General features: G+C 40.9%; 2 protein-coding genes across 2 annotated transcripts; both read right to left on the bottom strand.

Annotated features, from left to right (window-relative positions):
* Nucleotides 1-174: 174 nt before the first annotated feature.
* hsc70 (heat shock cognate 70) lies at nt 175-5,119 on the bottom strand. Its single transcript, XM_039805438.1, has 9 exons — nt 5,025-5,119; nt 3,224-3,428; nt 2,917-3,122; nt 2,509-2,661; nt 1,881-2,436; nt 1,526-1,728; nt 1,233-1,431; nt 865-1,097; nt 175-687 (listed from the first exon to the last, which is right to left on the bottom strand). The coding sequence occupies exons 2-9, from the start codon at nt 3,426-3,428 to the stop codon at nt 505-507; spliced, it is 1,938 nt and encodes a 645-aa protein (XP_039661372.1). The 5' UTR covers nt 5,025-5,119; the 3' UTR covers nt 175-504.
* A 903-nt stretch (nt 5,120-6,022) lies between these two features.
* On the bottom strand, nt 6,023-14,849 carry si:dkey-238d18.4 (TBC1 domain family member 15). The gene is made up of 10 exons (XM_039805458.1): nt 14,340-14,849; nt 12,615-12,800; nt 12,358-12,476; nt 11,762-11,865; nt 8,902-8,969; nt 8,639-8,785; nt 7,475-7,565; nt 7,179-7,327; nt 6,955-7,096; nt 6,023-6,861 (listed from the first exon to the last, which is right to left on the bottom strand). Exons 1-10 carry the CDS (start codon nt 14,533-14,535, stop codon nt 6,693-6,695), a joined length of 1,371 nt encoding a protein of 456 aa, XP_039661392.1. The 5' UTR covers nt 14,536-14,849; the 3' UTR covers nt 6,023-6,692.
* Nucleotides 14,850-15,125: the final 276 nt, after the last annotated feature.

Below are 15,125 nucleotides of genomic sequence, written 5' to 3'. Positions count from 1 at the left end.
TGATCAAAAACCTTTGTGGTTACAGCAACCGGTTTTATCTACCATTTCGACTAGCTGCAAGTTGAGAGTCCCAGTGCGTACCCATTGTATGCACTATTGAATATACTTTATATGAGTTATTCAAAAACGTAATGGTATTAAAAGATATAAACCACAAAAAAACAGTACATTTTGTAAATCAGGATCCCATTTGTGATCTTTATTTATTTAATGTTCACAAACCTTCATGCAAATCATCACTGGAGAGAGAAATAATGAAGACGACAAACAGACTCTGATTATGGCTCATCTGACTATTTTAACCATGTGCAAGTGTCAGTTTTTGTTACTTAGATTAGAAGTTAAATATTGAAATCTTAAAGTTTTGAACAAATATAGCAAGAATGTAAATCAAAATGAGCCTGTGATCAAATCTTTATTGGATGTGTATTCTGGCTTAGTAAACAGCTTAAAGGCAGTAAGTCTGTGTTGGGATCTGAGAAAAAGAAACTTTCAGTATAGTGTTCAGTCGACCTCCTCGATAGTTGGGCCAGAGGAGGAGCTGCCTCCAGCTCCACCAGGGAAGCCACCTGGCATTCCTCCAGGCATCCCTCCTGGCATACCCCCCTGATATAGCTGGGTGATGATTGGGTTGCACACCTTCTCTAGTTCCTTCTGCTGGTGATCATACTCATCCTTCTCTGCCGTCTGGGTAACAGAAGAAACAAATCATGTTTTGAGTTGGTGCATACTGTAGTTGGTTGCTGCATAACAAATTGATGTAAAGGGGAAGTTGGGAAATTGCTTAATACATATTTAGGTTGCCTCTCTGCTTTCACAATAATAAGCCAAAGAGGAACTTATCAATAATAGTGGTTCAGTCACCTGGTTCTTGTCCAGCCAAGCAATAACTTCATTGCACTTGTCTACAATGGTCTTTTTGTCCTCAGGGCTGATCTTGTCTTGGAGCTTCTCGTCCTCCACAGTGCTCTTCATGTTGAAGGCCAGAGACTCAAGGGAGTTTTTGGCTGTGACCTTCTCTCTCTGGGCCTCGTCTTCCGCCTTAAACTGCTCTGCCTCCTGCACCATTTGCTCAATGTCCTCCTTGCTCAACCGCCCTAAGGGAGGATGAAATACAAATGTGTGTACCTCCTGTGCAAAATGTAATTCTCACTAATCAAATTTACAGCATTCCTTCAGCTTTTGTGCTATATCAGCTCCTGATTTAAGAAGCATTGTATATGGTTATCTACCTTTATCATTGGTGATGGTGATCTTGTTCTCCTTTCCAGTGCTTTTGTCCACTGCAGACACATTAAGAATGCCGTTGGCATCGATGTCAAAGGTCACCTCAATCTGAGGGACACCTCTGGGAGCAGGTGGAAGACCAGTCAGTTCAAACTTGCCCAGGATATTATTATCCTTGGTCATGGCTCTCTCACCTTCATAAACCTGAAAACAGTGATTCGGTTGCATCAGTGAACACTTTCAAGAGTAATTGTAATGCATTTGGGCAATTAAGAACTTTACTTCAAGGTTGCGCTACCTGAATAAGCACACCCGGTTGGTTGTCTGAATAAGTGGTAAAGGTCTGTGTTTGCTTGGTCGGGATGGTGGTGTTCCTTTTGATAAGGACAGTCATTACTCCTCCAGCGGTCTCAATTCCCAGGGACAGGGGTGTAACATCCAGCAGGAGCAGGTCCTGTACATTCTCAGACTTATCACCAGCCAAGATGGCTGCCTGCACAGCTGTGAAGAGTGTATATGGTGAAACTAATGCCACGACAACAAGAAAGCTTTATGTAACAACCACTTAATCATGTTTAAAAGACAGCCTTTACACTAAAACAGTGATATGAATAGAACATTAGTATAAACCTCACTGCTGTAGAGGTACCTACCTGCACCATAAGCCACAGCCTCATCAGGGTTGATGCTCTTATTGAGGTCACGGCCATTGAACAAGTCCTGCAGCAACTTTTGAATCTTGGGGATACGTGTGGAGCCTCCCACCAGGACAATGTCATGGATCTGGGCCTTGTCCATCTTGGCATCCCTCAAGGCCTTCTCCACAGGCTCGAGGGTTCCACGGAACAGGTCTGCATTGAGCTCTTCAAACCGGGCCCTGGTGATGGAAGTGTAGAAATCGACTCCTTCGTAGAGGGAATCGATCTCAATGCTGGCCTGGGTGCTGCTGGAGAGGGTGCGCTTGGCACGCTCGCACGCTGTGCGCAGACGACGCACAGCTCGCTTGTTGTTGATGATTTCCTTTTTGAACTTGCGCTTGAACTCAGCGACAAAGTGGGTAACCATGCGGTTGTCAAAGTCCTCACCGCCCAAGTGAGTGTCACCGGCAGTGGACTTGACCTCGAAGATGCCATCCTCAATAGTCAGGATCGACACATCGAAAGTACCACCTCCAAGGTCAAAGATAAGGACATTACGTTCACCGCCAACCTAAAATAAATGGTAAGAATTACTAATAGGAACATGAAAGAGGATAAGGTTTGCTTTTCATTATCTAGTTACCTTTTTGTCCAGGCCATAAGCAATGGCTGCAGCAGTGGGCTCATTGATGATGCGTAGCACATTAAGGCCAGCGATGGTTCCAGCATCTTTGGTGGCTTGACGCTGGGAGTCGTTGAAGTAAGCAGGTACTGTGATAACTGCATTGTTCACAGGCTGTGAAGACAGTTAGCCCTTGAGTCAATACATTTGTGCGTTCAAGGCGCATATAGAAACATTTTCTCACAATGTCTTTTGAGGCAGAGGAAAGTGCTTGCTATGATTCTGAGGTATTACAGTTTAGATAACAGGTTTAAATACTAGGTACTGTTTCCTGACAGTTGCAGCTGCAACTGCCACCCTTTTTGTCTGCATAAAACAAACTATCCTAGGTAATTTTTAGCATAGGGTTGTATACTTATTGTCATTTACCTTGCCGAGATAAGCCTCAGAGATCTCCTTCATCTTGGTGAGGACCATGGAGGAAATCTCCTCTGGGTAGAAGGTTTTGCTCTCACCTTTGTATTCAACCTCCATCTTAGGTTTGGATGAGTCATTAACGACCTTGAAGGGCCAGTGCTTCATATCTGACTGCACCACAGCATCGTCAAACTTACGGCCTATCAGACGCTTAGCATCTGAAGGAGATTTAAGAGAAAAAACAAGACTCTGTGAGTCATGTCTTAATTTTGGATCACTGTTTTTGAGCCTGTTGCCTTTTGAGTGTTGCAGTCCTTACCAAATACAGTGTTGGATGGGTTCATGGCCACCTGGTTCTTGGCAGCATCTCCAATCAGTCGCTCAGTGTCTGTGAAGGCCACATAGCTGGGTGTGGTCCTGTTTCCTTGGTCATTGGCAATGATTTCCACTTTGCCATGCTGGAAGATGCCCACACAGGAATACGTGGTGCCCAGATCAATGCCTACTGCTGGTCCTTTAGACATCTTAGATAAAAGAAAAAGGATGAAAAAGAATGTGTAAGTAGCTGAATAGTATATGTATTCATCATCACTGAATAAAGATTTTATTTTCAATTATATATTTATCATTGTAATTGTTTTATACCTGGACTTTAAAAAATGTGATTCCGTGTAGTACTATTCAAACAATGTGCATGCACCTGCACAGTATGTACACCCATGTATACCTACTGTCGTTGTTTCTACAAATCCCTGACCCTGTTACATACATCCAGATGCAGGGCCACGTGAGGCTCAGCTAGTGGTGGAGTGGTATCCATGGCATAGAGGCTTAAACCACCTCCTGACACTCGAGACCAAGAGACTGGATTATGTCACACTGCCCGTTAATTCCCTTTCCACAACACTTCTCTCTCCACTCCTCCCTCAGCAACAAGCAGCCTGGTGACATGCATGTACTGATCCTGGCATAGTGATCAGTGGGTCTATTTTCCGACAGCTGGCTCCAAATAGCTTACAGTTACTATAATAAGCATCATCGTGTCTACACCGCAATTAATGGAAGGTGGGAAAAAATTTATCATTGATCACTAATCATTTATCAATGGCTAGTGGGCAAAACTTGCCTGGTTCCTATTAAAACAGAGTTCTTAAAAACCAAAAGTACACACAGGAAACTACAGCTTTTAGGTGCAGTAACAAACATATTTGATTGGTAAAGAACTCAACAAAAGCCTCCTCTTGCCTTACTTCTTGTGCTCTGACAAAACCAGCAGACCAGGGCATGAACATTAAACTTCTTTAGAAGCAGAGAAAACCACAAAGATATATCCCACACACATATTCCACCAAATCACTGAGCACAAAACTGCCTTGACATGAGTTGATTTGATTACATTTTTAAAATGTTTGCTTCATGGGTGAAAGTAGAAACTCTAATGTCCCAGAACTGCTTCAACTAGAACAGACTATTGAATTATCACTTGTTACCCATTTGTGTAACACGGAGCAATGCTGACATAGCACTATTTCCTCACTGCCTGTCCTACGCCCACATCTGAATGTGCAGTGCAAAGAAATATGTTGGAACATGATTATATCAGCATTGTGGCCTGTGGCAAATCTACATACGGAAGTGATTTGTATTAAATTCTGTCTTTTGCCATACGGTATAGTTAATGCTATTCGGTTTCCTCTGGTTGAGGCAATCCTGAAACTGCAAGCTCACATCCAACTGACACTATTGTCATGTGGAAATGACTGATCAGTCCTTTGCAGTGGCCCGGGTTCGAATCCGACCTGCGGCCCTTTTCTGTGTGTCATCCCCTCTCTTTCTCTCCCCCCTTTCCTGTCTATCTTCTGTCACTATCAAATAAAGGGAAAAGTCCCCCCAAAGAAAATCTTCAAAAAAAAATAAAAATCATCCATATACATTTGGTTTGCTTGACAGTCACACGCTGTGTGGTTTTTCTTCGGGATTCTGCTTCAGCTTGTCATGCCATTGTTTGACAGAAACCATGCAGGCCTCTCACATTTGGCAGTTAAGTTTTTAAAGCTACAAGCAAGACAAACTCTGAATGAAGCCAGGCAGAGTGCAATGCCTCTTATAGAAGGGGTTACCTTGCGCTGTCAGATGTTCGACTTGGGTTTACTGAGTTAGAGCGGCACAACACTCTCCAGTACTCCTTTCCCTCTCCTGGCCAGCGGACTAAGAGAAAGAGTGCCTCTGCTCCCTAGTGTATATAGACATGAGAGCCCATCAGGGTGTCAGGTGACTCCACCAAGGAAAGTTCTAGGCCCATGTTTCTGTTCATTGACTGGATTTCCTTGAAAGAAAGCTTGTCTTTGTTACCTATGTAGCAGCTCTTCTAGTTGAGCAAAACAAAAACAAATGCTTTGATTTGCCTTCTAAACTAAACTTGTTTTTTTATTATTTTTTGAGCATTGTTCTGTTATGAAAAAGTAATTCCTGAACACAATAATGTTGTTCACATGCTGGGACATTGAACGGTACACAGTTGTTACATTTCTCAAAATACTTTTTAACCATTATTAAAATCTCTGGATATACCTTATACCTCTGGAATTACAATCAGTGTGCACTTTGTCATAAACAGATGTTTGATCATAAAAAGGCTTCAAATCTCAGCCAGATGTGAATGTCATTTGCAGTATAGGACCTGAAATAGGTAGATTACATTATTTGTTCACACTGTAGCTCAGGAAGTGCAGAAAGTTGTGCATTAATGGCAGGGTTGGAGGTTCAATCCCCAGCTCTTCCGGTTTACACTACACGTTAAAATGTCCTTGAGCAATACACTGGACCCCAAGTTGCTCTGCTGATGTTGGTATGGGTGAATGAGAGGCAAAAATTATCAAGCTCTTTGTATGTTAAGGCAGAAAAGCACCATTAAAATGTAGAATTAGACTGATTGACTAAATTACAGCTTATATGTATGAATACGTATAACTGCGGTTGCAAAAAGTCATGTTTCTTAGGAGAATACATTTTTTTTGCATTCCTATATTTCAGATTGTTTTTTTTTTTTTTTATCTATTGCCTGCATTTGGTTAGTGATATGAGGGGTCTTTCATTCAAAGCATAAATAAAATCAAAGTTATCAGAGTAAAAGCTTCCTTTATTATGTAAGGTATATAAAATAAGAGGAAAACACCATGATATTGCCAACTCAACATAGTAAACAATCTTCAGTAGTTTCATTGAGGTATAACTTTTAGGGTTATTTGTATTGTGTATGAGTTTCATTCAATATTTAAAACAGTACAGTAACTTTTCTTTACCCATCCTGTATGGTCTCTCTGCCAGAGCTAAAAAAAACTGGACGTTTATTCTTATTACATATGCCTCTCTGACACATGGGGCATCTGGCTTTAAATATAACTGCAGTTCGTTACAGACACCACCTGTTGCGACACACCAGATCTTAGTATTCACACACGCCTGCCGAGTAGTTGCTTGCTTTTAGCAGTTGAATATTGCATAACCCAGAAAACATCTCCTAATAAGAATATTGAGCTTAAGCTTTTCCTATTCATGGAGGTTCAGGAGAGCAACTAAAAATAACTCAGTTGGTCAACTGTCTCACAATAAATACTGTACATTTATACTAAACAGCAGTAACCGATCCAACTTAAGGTAAGCAGCCTTCAGTGCGTTTCCCTCAAAAATAAAAAAAACAAGATAAAAGAACATCAAAATTCTAAATAGGGATTATTTGTCCCGTTACAAATTACAGTCTTTGATGTCTGGTATTTAAATAGTAGCTATCACTTTAAAACAAGTAAACTACGGAGTTGATAAAGAAAGTCCTCTTCTTTGCCCTCGTCTGCTCTGCAGCACCCATTCATGTAGTCCCAAGCGCAGCGCTTGCAGTAGTTGTACAAATGGTGCTCTGCTTTCTTCAGTGTGCTGTTCAGGTCCAGTGTTCCCTGAAGACTGCACAAAAAGGCAAATGTTTAACCAACACATTCATTAACAAACACACAATCCCTTTGTGATGAGCTTTCATGTTTTAACATACAGACAAACCTGCTAGTAAACTGGATGAGTTGTACATCATCTCGGCACAGCAGCAGAGACTCTCTGTTCTCTAAAAGGATGGCTGCACAGATGAAGAGCTCAAAGGTGAAGTCAGTGTTAATGGCCGGCAGCTCTAAATTTGAATTGTCTTCTGCAGGGACACATAACCACATTAGAGTCAGACATTGGACAGAGGAATCTATCCCTCCACAGTCAGCCAGTCACAGTTTTACCTGGTCTGCATTTTCGTGCCAGCCTTTCCTGATAACGGGCTCTGTCTACTTGCTGGGAGATAAGCTCCAGGTGGTCACAGCTCAGGATCTCGAACAAACGTAATGCGTCACTGTGTTCAAACTCCCTCTGGAAACCCAGCAATAGCCACCTTTAAGGACACAAAACACACTTAAACACATGCACACACACAAACTAAATTTGCATGTGGAATAAAAAAATAAAAACACATATAAACCCATATTCACAAATGGAGAACAAAAATACAGACGGTTACCAAAGATCTGCGTAGATATACCTGTGGCAGAAGGTGAAGCTCTCCATGCTGTCTGTGACCAAATGAGAATAAAGCTGAGGGTCCAGTTCCTTCAAGAGGGCTGCCTCCAACTCTAAAAGAAATTAAACACAACTCTTTCATATGCTTACACTGAAGAAGCTAAACTCATATAGACCGTACTCTCTCTCTTTTTTCCACCACCAAGGACTTTAGTTTTTTTGGTTCGGATGGTCCGTTTGTTTGTTGGTTTGTCTGTCAGCAGGAATATGGAAACACTACTGGCCCGATTCTCATGAAACTTGGTAGAATGGTGTAGGCCAAGCAAGAACCCATTAAATTCTGGAGCCGATCGGAATCACAGGGCGGGTACACAATTCTTTAATATTGTGAGATAGGGCGTTTGTGCTGCATTCATTTGGTGTTGGAATAATTGGAAGAAAATAGGTCCTGACTAGAATCATTTACAATTGCATTAACAGTGTGAGCTAGGGCATGCCTTAGCGGCGCTCTGCAAGTGCCCTTCTAGTTTCGGACACACACGGACACACACGGACACACACACACGGACACGGACACACACACACACACACGGACACACGGACACACACACACAAAATGTCCTTGTTGTACCACTAGAGATCCTGAATCTTTTTTGCAATTACATTGAAACACAGCATTTAGGCCTACTATACAGAATGATTAGAGACTGACCAATAAAAAGGATTTTTAAGGCCAATATTGATATTTGGTGATTTAAAAATCCGATATATCGGCCGATATGTATTTAATAAAAATATCTAGAAACGTGTAACAAAACATACAGATTTTCCTAACATTAGTTATTTGTAGTTATTCATGTGTCCTCACTAAAATCATTTGATAATGCAGAACAGAGGACCATCAAAATATATTAAAGTTCTGATAAATAAAAATGTATAAAAATACAAACTTAAGATATGAAACTTAAAGGGTTAAACATGAGTCTTGCCAACAGGAAAGTTTTAAGCACCCTCTGGTGGACAAACGCCAACAATCATAACATGGTTGAGGGTGTTTCGTCCATTTTTATTTTATTTTTTAAATATTCATTTATCTGCAATAAATGCCTAATATCGGCCGATAATATTGGCACGCCGATATATCGGTCGGGCTCTAATAATGATGCATTGGTTTTGGTGATCCCACCTATTTTCCTGTGCAGACCGTCAGCCCTGAAGTCCTTGGAGAATTTCTCCATGTAGCAGGAGAAGCTCCAGAAAGTGTCAACTTCAGAGTCGAGAACCTCCAGGAACCGGCTGCACAGGTCGTTCATTCCTTGGGCATAACTGACCTCTGGATCAACAATCGATCAACAGTTAGTGTCTTTAATGGCACAACACACAGCCTCTGATGTTGTCTGATCTTGTCAGTGTCAGTAATCCTGAGGTTGGCTCATTTGTGTTGTTTACCTGGATGAAAAGCAGCATAAGTGATGAGGATGTCTCTTAACACCAACAGATTGCCTGAACCTTCACCCCTGCAGACACAGAAGTGAGAAGAATTAGGCAAACACTGCAGAAACTTATGTAATGTGCACTATATAGAGATGGCAACTTTTTGTTACAGATTTTTTACTGAAACCTCTATAGTTATGGAAATAATCCACAGACAGCTAGGGCATGGTATGATTACAATTGCTTCCTCATATTTATAGGGCAGGTAAGAATTGCTTCAGTTTTCCTTTTTTCTATGAGACAAAAACTAGATTAATTTAATTAGTTAACTTGGAATTTTTATTCTACAGCAGTTTTACAAGTAATAAGTGATACAAATTTGATTACTCAAGATTAAACCACAAATTTTAAATTAAGCTCTCAGTTATTCATCTATCTATCTATCTATCTATCTATCTATCTATCTATCTATCTATCTATCTATCCATCTATCCATCTATCCATCCATCCATAGTACAGGCCAAAAGTTTGGACACACCTTCTCATTCAATGAGTTTCCTTTATTTTCATGACTATTTACATTGTAGATTCTCACTGAAGGCATCAAAACTATGAATGAACACGTGGAATTATGAACTTAACAAAAAAGTGTGATATAACTGAAAACATGTCTTATATTCTAGTTTCTTCAAAGTAGCCACCCTTTGCTCTGATTCTCTTGATGAGCTTCAAGAGGTAGTCACCTGAAATGGTTTTCCAACAGTCTTGAAGAAGTTCCCAGGATGCTTAGCACTTGTTGGCCCTTTTGCCTTCACTCTGCAGTCCCGCTCACCCCAAACCATCTCGATTGGGTTCAGGTCCGGTGACTGTGGAGGCCCGGTCATCTGGCGCAGCACTCCATCACTCTCCTTCTTGGTCAAATAGCCCTTACACAGCCTGGAGGTGTGTTTGGGGTCATTGTCCTGTTGAAACTAAATGCAAACCGGATGGGATGGCATGTCACTGCAGGATGCTGTGGTAGCCATGCTGGTTCATTATGCCTTCAATTTTGAATAAATCCCCAACAGTGTCACCAGCAAAGCACCCCCACACCATCACACCTCCTCCTCCATGATTCATGGTGGGAACCAGGCATGCAGAATCCATCCGTTCACCTTTTCTGCATCGCACAAAGACACGGCAGTTGGAACCAAAGATCTCAAATTTGGACTCATCAGACCAAAGCACAGATTTCCACTGGTCTAATGTCCATTCCTTGTGTTTCTTGGCCCAAACAAATCTCTTCTGCTTGTTGCCTCTCCTTAGCAGTGATTTTCTAGCAGCTACTTGACCATGAAGGCCTGATTCACGCAGTCTCCTCTTAACAGTTGTTCTAGAGATGTTTCTGCTGCTAGAACTCTGTGTGGCATTCATCTGGTCTCTAATCTGAGCTGCTGTTAACTTGCAATTTCTGAGGCTGGTGACTCGGATGAACTTATCCTCAGCAGCAGAGGTGACTCTTGGTCTTCCTTTCCTGGGGCGGTCCTCATGTAAGCCAGTTTTGTTGTAGCGCTTGATGGTTTTTGCGACTGCACTTGGGGACACATTCAAAGTTTACCGCAATTTTCCAGACTGACTGACCTTCATTTGTTAAAGTAATGATGGCCACTCGTTTCTCTTTACTTAGCCGATTGGTTCTTGCCATGATATGAATTCTAACAGTTGTCTAATATGGCTGTCGGCTGTGTATCAACCTGACTTCTGCACAACACAACTGATGGTCCCAACCCCATTAATAAGGGAAACAATTCCACTAATTAACCCTGACAAGCTACACCTGTGAAGTGAAAACCATTTCAGGTGACTACCTCATGAAGCTCATTGAGAGAACACCAAGGGTTTGCAGCGCTATCAAAAAAGCAAAGGGTGGCTACTTCGAAGAAACTAGAATATAAGACATGTTTTCAGTTATTTCACACTTTTTTGTTAAGTACATAATTCCATATGTGTTCATTCATTTTGATGCCTTCAGTGAGAATCTACAATGTAAATAGTCATGAAAATAAAGAAAACGCATTGAATGAGTAGGTGTGTCCAAACTTTTGGCCTGTACTGTGTGTGTATATGTGTGTGTGTGTGTGTGTGTGTATATGTATGTATGTATGTATGTATGTATGTATGTATGTAGAAAAAAATAAATAAATAAATAAATAAATAAATAAAATATATATATATATATATATATATATATATTTATTTTTTTTTTCCAGCATTGTACCATCATGTTTGTATTTAGGAGAAGCAGTCAGATTGGTTCTGGATTGGTTCTGGATCCCTGAGGGGCAGGAGGCAAAATATCTTCGTAGCTCCCAAATTAAGTTTGGTCTGTTCACTATCCCCCAGTGTTTATATAAATTCAGAGCAACTTAATTATCTTTGAATTAAAAACCAAAAGTATTTCCGTTAACAGGAAGAAAATGCCGATAGCCTATAAACAGCTGGTTGTAAATTTTGACATTCAAGATTTACAGCCTAATCCAAGAAAAAAAACTAAGCGTGAGCGACCTGTGTAGCTACGTGCTGGCAGGATTCCTTGTTTCTTGTAAAAGATGATGTGGCCTTAAGAGTTAATTGTGTTGGTATTACAGTCTTTTAAGAATATATTAAACCTGACTTGCCACATTCTATTGCTTTTGCATTTCCTTTCTGGGTCACCTAAAGTGAGCAGAAAGTGAATGATCCCTTTTAGCTGCTTAAAACTAAATAGTTTACTCCAACAAACCTCATGTCAAGGGTCAGCAATCACATCCCATAAACTACCTGTTGACATATCTTCAGTATAGTTAAAAAAAAATAAACACACAACAACAAACAACAACGGCTCACTATCACTCACTGATAATAGCTCAGTTCTCTGTTGGTTCTTGGCACATCCTTGTCAATGATACGCGTGGCTTCCCGCAGCTCCTCTTGGTCAAACGTGACCCGCTCAAACAATATCTGGTAACAGTAAGGAAAAATATATATTTGACCCCTAGTGATTGTGATAACTGCTTTAGTGGAGTCCATACAGTAAGTAATCTTGTGCACTAGAAATGGGAATAGTAATGTGTGGGCTGTAAGCTACGTAGTGTCAGTTCATTCTGTTGAAGCTGCATATTAAGTATCACTGGATGCACAAATCCTAGGTGCACACGCACAGTGCTTAACACTTCAGCGAGTGCAAAATGTAAATACAGGATAAACAGTTTGTTTAACATAATTATATCCTGTTGTGCAATTTCCCTAAACATACTTGACTCCTCCCACTTCACAAATGCCATCTCTTCTATCAAACAAAAACAAAGAAATATATATTTAATGGAACTACAAAAAAAAAAAAACAGAACCAAAGCAGAAATGTAATGAATAGAAAAACAGAAGTAAGTATAAAGTAGAAAACATAACAATGAAATATATAGATTATGATTATACTATTTAAACTCATCTAACCTGTGCCTGAAGCTCCAAGAAAGCCAGTCTGTCGCTGACCCCCTCCGACTGGTCCTGGGTCTGTTGATGGACCTGTGTCTGCCTCTGCTCAAAGTACCTGACTGCCGCCACCAACTCAGCTGGAATGAAGATGGGATTATGTGGTCATATATATATATATAAAAAAAAAAAAAAGAATGAATTAAGGTTGACACTCTTTAGAGCTGAATGACCTTTTACTTTATTGCGACAGAGTTGATGCATGTTTGGGCATTTACCATCTGTGCCGTTAAGGTGCATCTGCACTGCCGAAGGAAGGAACTGCTGCCACTTTCTCTTCATGAGCCGGTAACGCACAGCCATCTGCTCCTGCAGCAGAGAGCGCTCTAAAGCTGTTGAGCTGCATGGGTACATCCCAAACAGGAACCGCCACACCAGGCCACGCTCAGAGGGACAAACGCCACCTGGACAGGGATTGAAAACCTTTGATCAATATAACGGACTCGCCAGTGTTTGGAGCTAATTATCATTTAGTCAAACCAATCTCCACCAGACCAAAACAAAAACTTTGAATGAATCGCATGCGAGAATTTAAAGCTCTGCAGCTGAGAAAAGAGAGAATCTTTATGAAACAATCGCTGATCCAAAATTTGGTGAACTTTAGCCTGCTTTCACCGGGATTTGAGATGTCTTATGTAATGGTTTGCTCTGCGAGTTCTTTAATCTTTGGTTTCCATGTTTGTAGGGATGGAATGTGCATAAAGGCCAAAGAAAAGAAGGGGGGGGGGGGTCCACATTCCTCCTCATAGATGATAGATTCAGAGTGATGTTTTACTTCAGTGAGAACTGTAGTGTCTATATGTTTGTTGTCCTGTGCCTAGTGCCCAGTCAGCATGCCAAGATAGTGCCAGGACCAGTTGAGTGACAGCCTAAGGACTGTGTTCAGGGGCTGTTTAACATATATTTATGCACTGGAGCCACTTCAGAAACACTAATGAAGAGGTATCCTCATTTCTTAGCTTCACACACTTCACTGAATGTTTTTGGCTGGCTGGTGAATCTCATGTGATTATATTCTGCTTCTTATCACAGTAGTCATGCTCGAGTTCTTTGCTCGAGGGGGTCAAATGTACAATGCAATGTTCGATTTTAGAGAATGGTTTGACTGTGACTTAGCTCATGTCTTGAAGCAAAGCATCACTTGACTTCCTTTTGGTCACTGATGCATCTGGATACAGTTTGATTTTTCTAGACACTAAAGCCACATGTTGATTATCAAACTTGTATGAAACAGATAAATGGAAACACATTGTTAGAAATTATTTAAAAAAACGTTTTGTTCAGAATAATACTAGGCTATATAACTGCATGCCAAGCACTTCCATGTCACACCCTACTGCATTAATACAGAAACTAACAAATAATCTCGTAAACAGGAATTTTGTGGGATTAGCAACGACTTTATATTTCTAAATGAGCATTATGGGATTACTTAAGGTTTTTGCTTGGCCTTTTGTGACCTCAGAATCATTAGTTTCTCCTAGGCTACATTAAGTTCAAACTCAGCCACTGACAAATACCACTTTTGTTGAATATAAAAAAGCTATTGCATAAGAAAAAGTTTGTCACAATGATTCTGTATTATGTCAAGCAAATACCAAAGGACTTGAAAACAATCATATTAGGTGCAGATTTAATATCTGAATCTACATTTTGACATTGCATTACAGAGCTCTCTAGGCACAGTGCACGTTATGCACCCTAGGCCTATCCATTACAACTTTTTTTTACGGTTTGTTTTTAATCATCATTGTAGCCTATTGTTCTCATTTTGTATTAGTTGTGTAAGGAAGACTGGCAAATCAAGCTTTTCATTGCATAGTTGTCTTTACTGTGCAAATGAAAATACCTCTTGAATCTTGAAAGCCTTTTTTGTTAGCAGACAGACAGACAGACAGACAGACAGACAGGGTCTTGATTGATTGATTGGTTGATTGATTTACCGTTTTTGAAAATATGCATTCTCAGTCTTGACTCGTCGACCCTCCCCTCGGCGTCCATGACTCCAGGTAAGGTGAGGCGTGCGGCGGACAGAGCAGGACAGCTGACCGCTGCTACTCTCTTCTGGAAGCGGACATCTGACCGGGGACTATCCGGTGAGCTCGTCTCCTCTCCGGCTGTCTGTCTCAGATCCTCCATCTGTGTATGCAGAATTGACGGTATTTGCGATCACACCACGCACAGGTGAAGAAGAGCTTGTCAACAGACACCAAACTGTCATCCTGCAGACTAACTGCTACTGCTCCCTAAACAGCGAAACCCATCTGGAACTGAAACCAGCCAGGGACTGACTTCTGCCGCCGGAAGGAGTCGACTCGTTCCGAGATCACAAAACGTGTTGAATGAGTTTCAGCGAACCTTTCCCAGCTCTGTTGAATCAATATACAGTCTATGGTTGAATCTCATTCGGCCATCTGGGAGTCACATGACTACACCTTGAGATCCGAGTTTGGCCCACATCCCAGGTGGACTTGAGTGCCAAAGTTCACATTGGATTTGCGTCTCACTCCACCTAGTGGTTTCATTTAACAGCATCAAGCAGCAAATCAGAAGTCCCGGATGACAAGAATGTGTCTTAAAACAAATCAGTCAGTTAAAGACTTAAAGGACAAGCACATAGGCATAAGCTTTGCTTCAGCCTAAACCTTTTCACTCATTTTTTTTACTGTTTGAGTTTACACTGTGATGTGTTTATAATTATTGTTTTATAATGATGACTGGAAGATTCA

Source organism: Perca fluviatilis, chromosome 7 (assembly GCF_010015445.1).
Source record: "Perca fluviatilis chromosome 7, GENO_Pfluv_1.0, whole genome shotgun sequence".
NCBI classification, from domain to species: domain Eukaryota; kingdom Metazoa; phylum Chordata; class Actinopteri; order Perciformes; family Percidae; genus Perca; species Perca fluviatilis.
This window is presented reverse-complemented; position numbering and strand designations above follow the sequence as displayed.

Coding starts and splice junctions, on each gene's coding strand:
- hsc70 (XM_039805438.1), bottom strand. CDS start 3,428: ATGTCTAAAGGACCAGCAGTAGGCATTGATCTGGGCACCACGTATTCC. Junction 1,729..1,880: donor GGCTGTGGCTTATGGTGCAG/GTAGGTACCTCT, acceptor CACTCTTCACAG/CTGTGCAGGCAGCCATCTTG. Junction 1,432..1,525: donor AACCGGGTGTGCTTATTCAG/GTAGCGCAACCT, acceptor CACTGTTTTCAG/GTTTATGAAGGTGAGAGAGC.
- si:dkey-238d18.4 (XM_039805458.1), bottom strand. CDS start 14,535: ATGGAGGATCTGAGACAGACAGCCGGAGAGGAGACGAGCTCACCGGAT. Junction 7,097..7,178: donor GGCACGAAAATGCAGACCAG/GTAAAACTGTGA, acceptor GTGTCCCTGCAG/AAGACAATTCAAATTTAGAG. Junction 6,862..6,954: donor CTCATCCAGTTTACTAGCAG/GTTTGTCTGTAT, acceptor CTTTTTGTGCAG/TCTTCAGGGAACACTGGACC.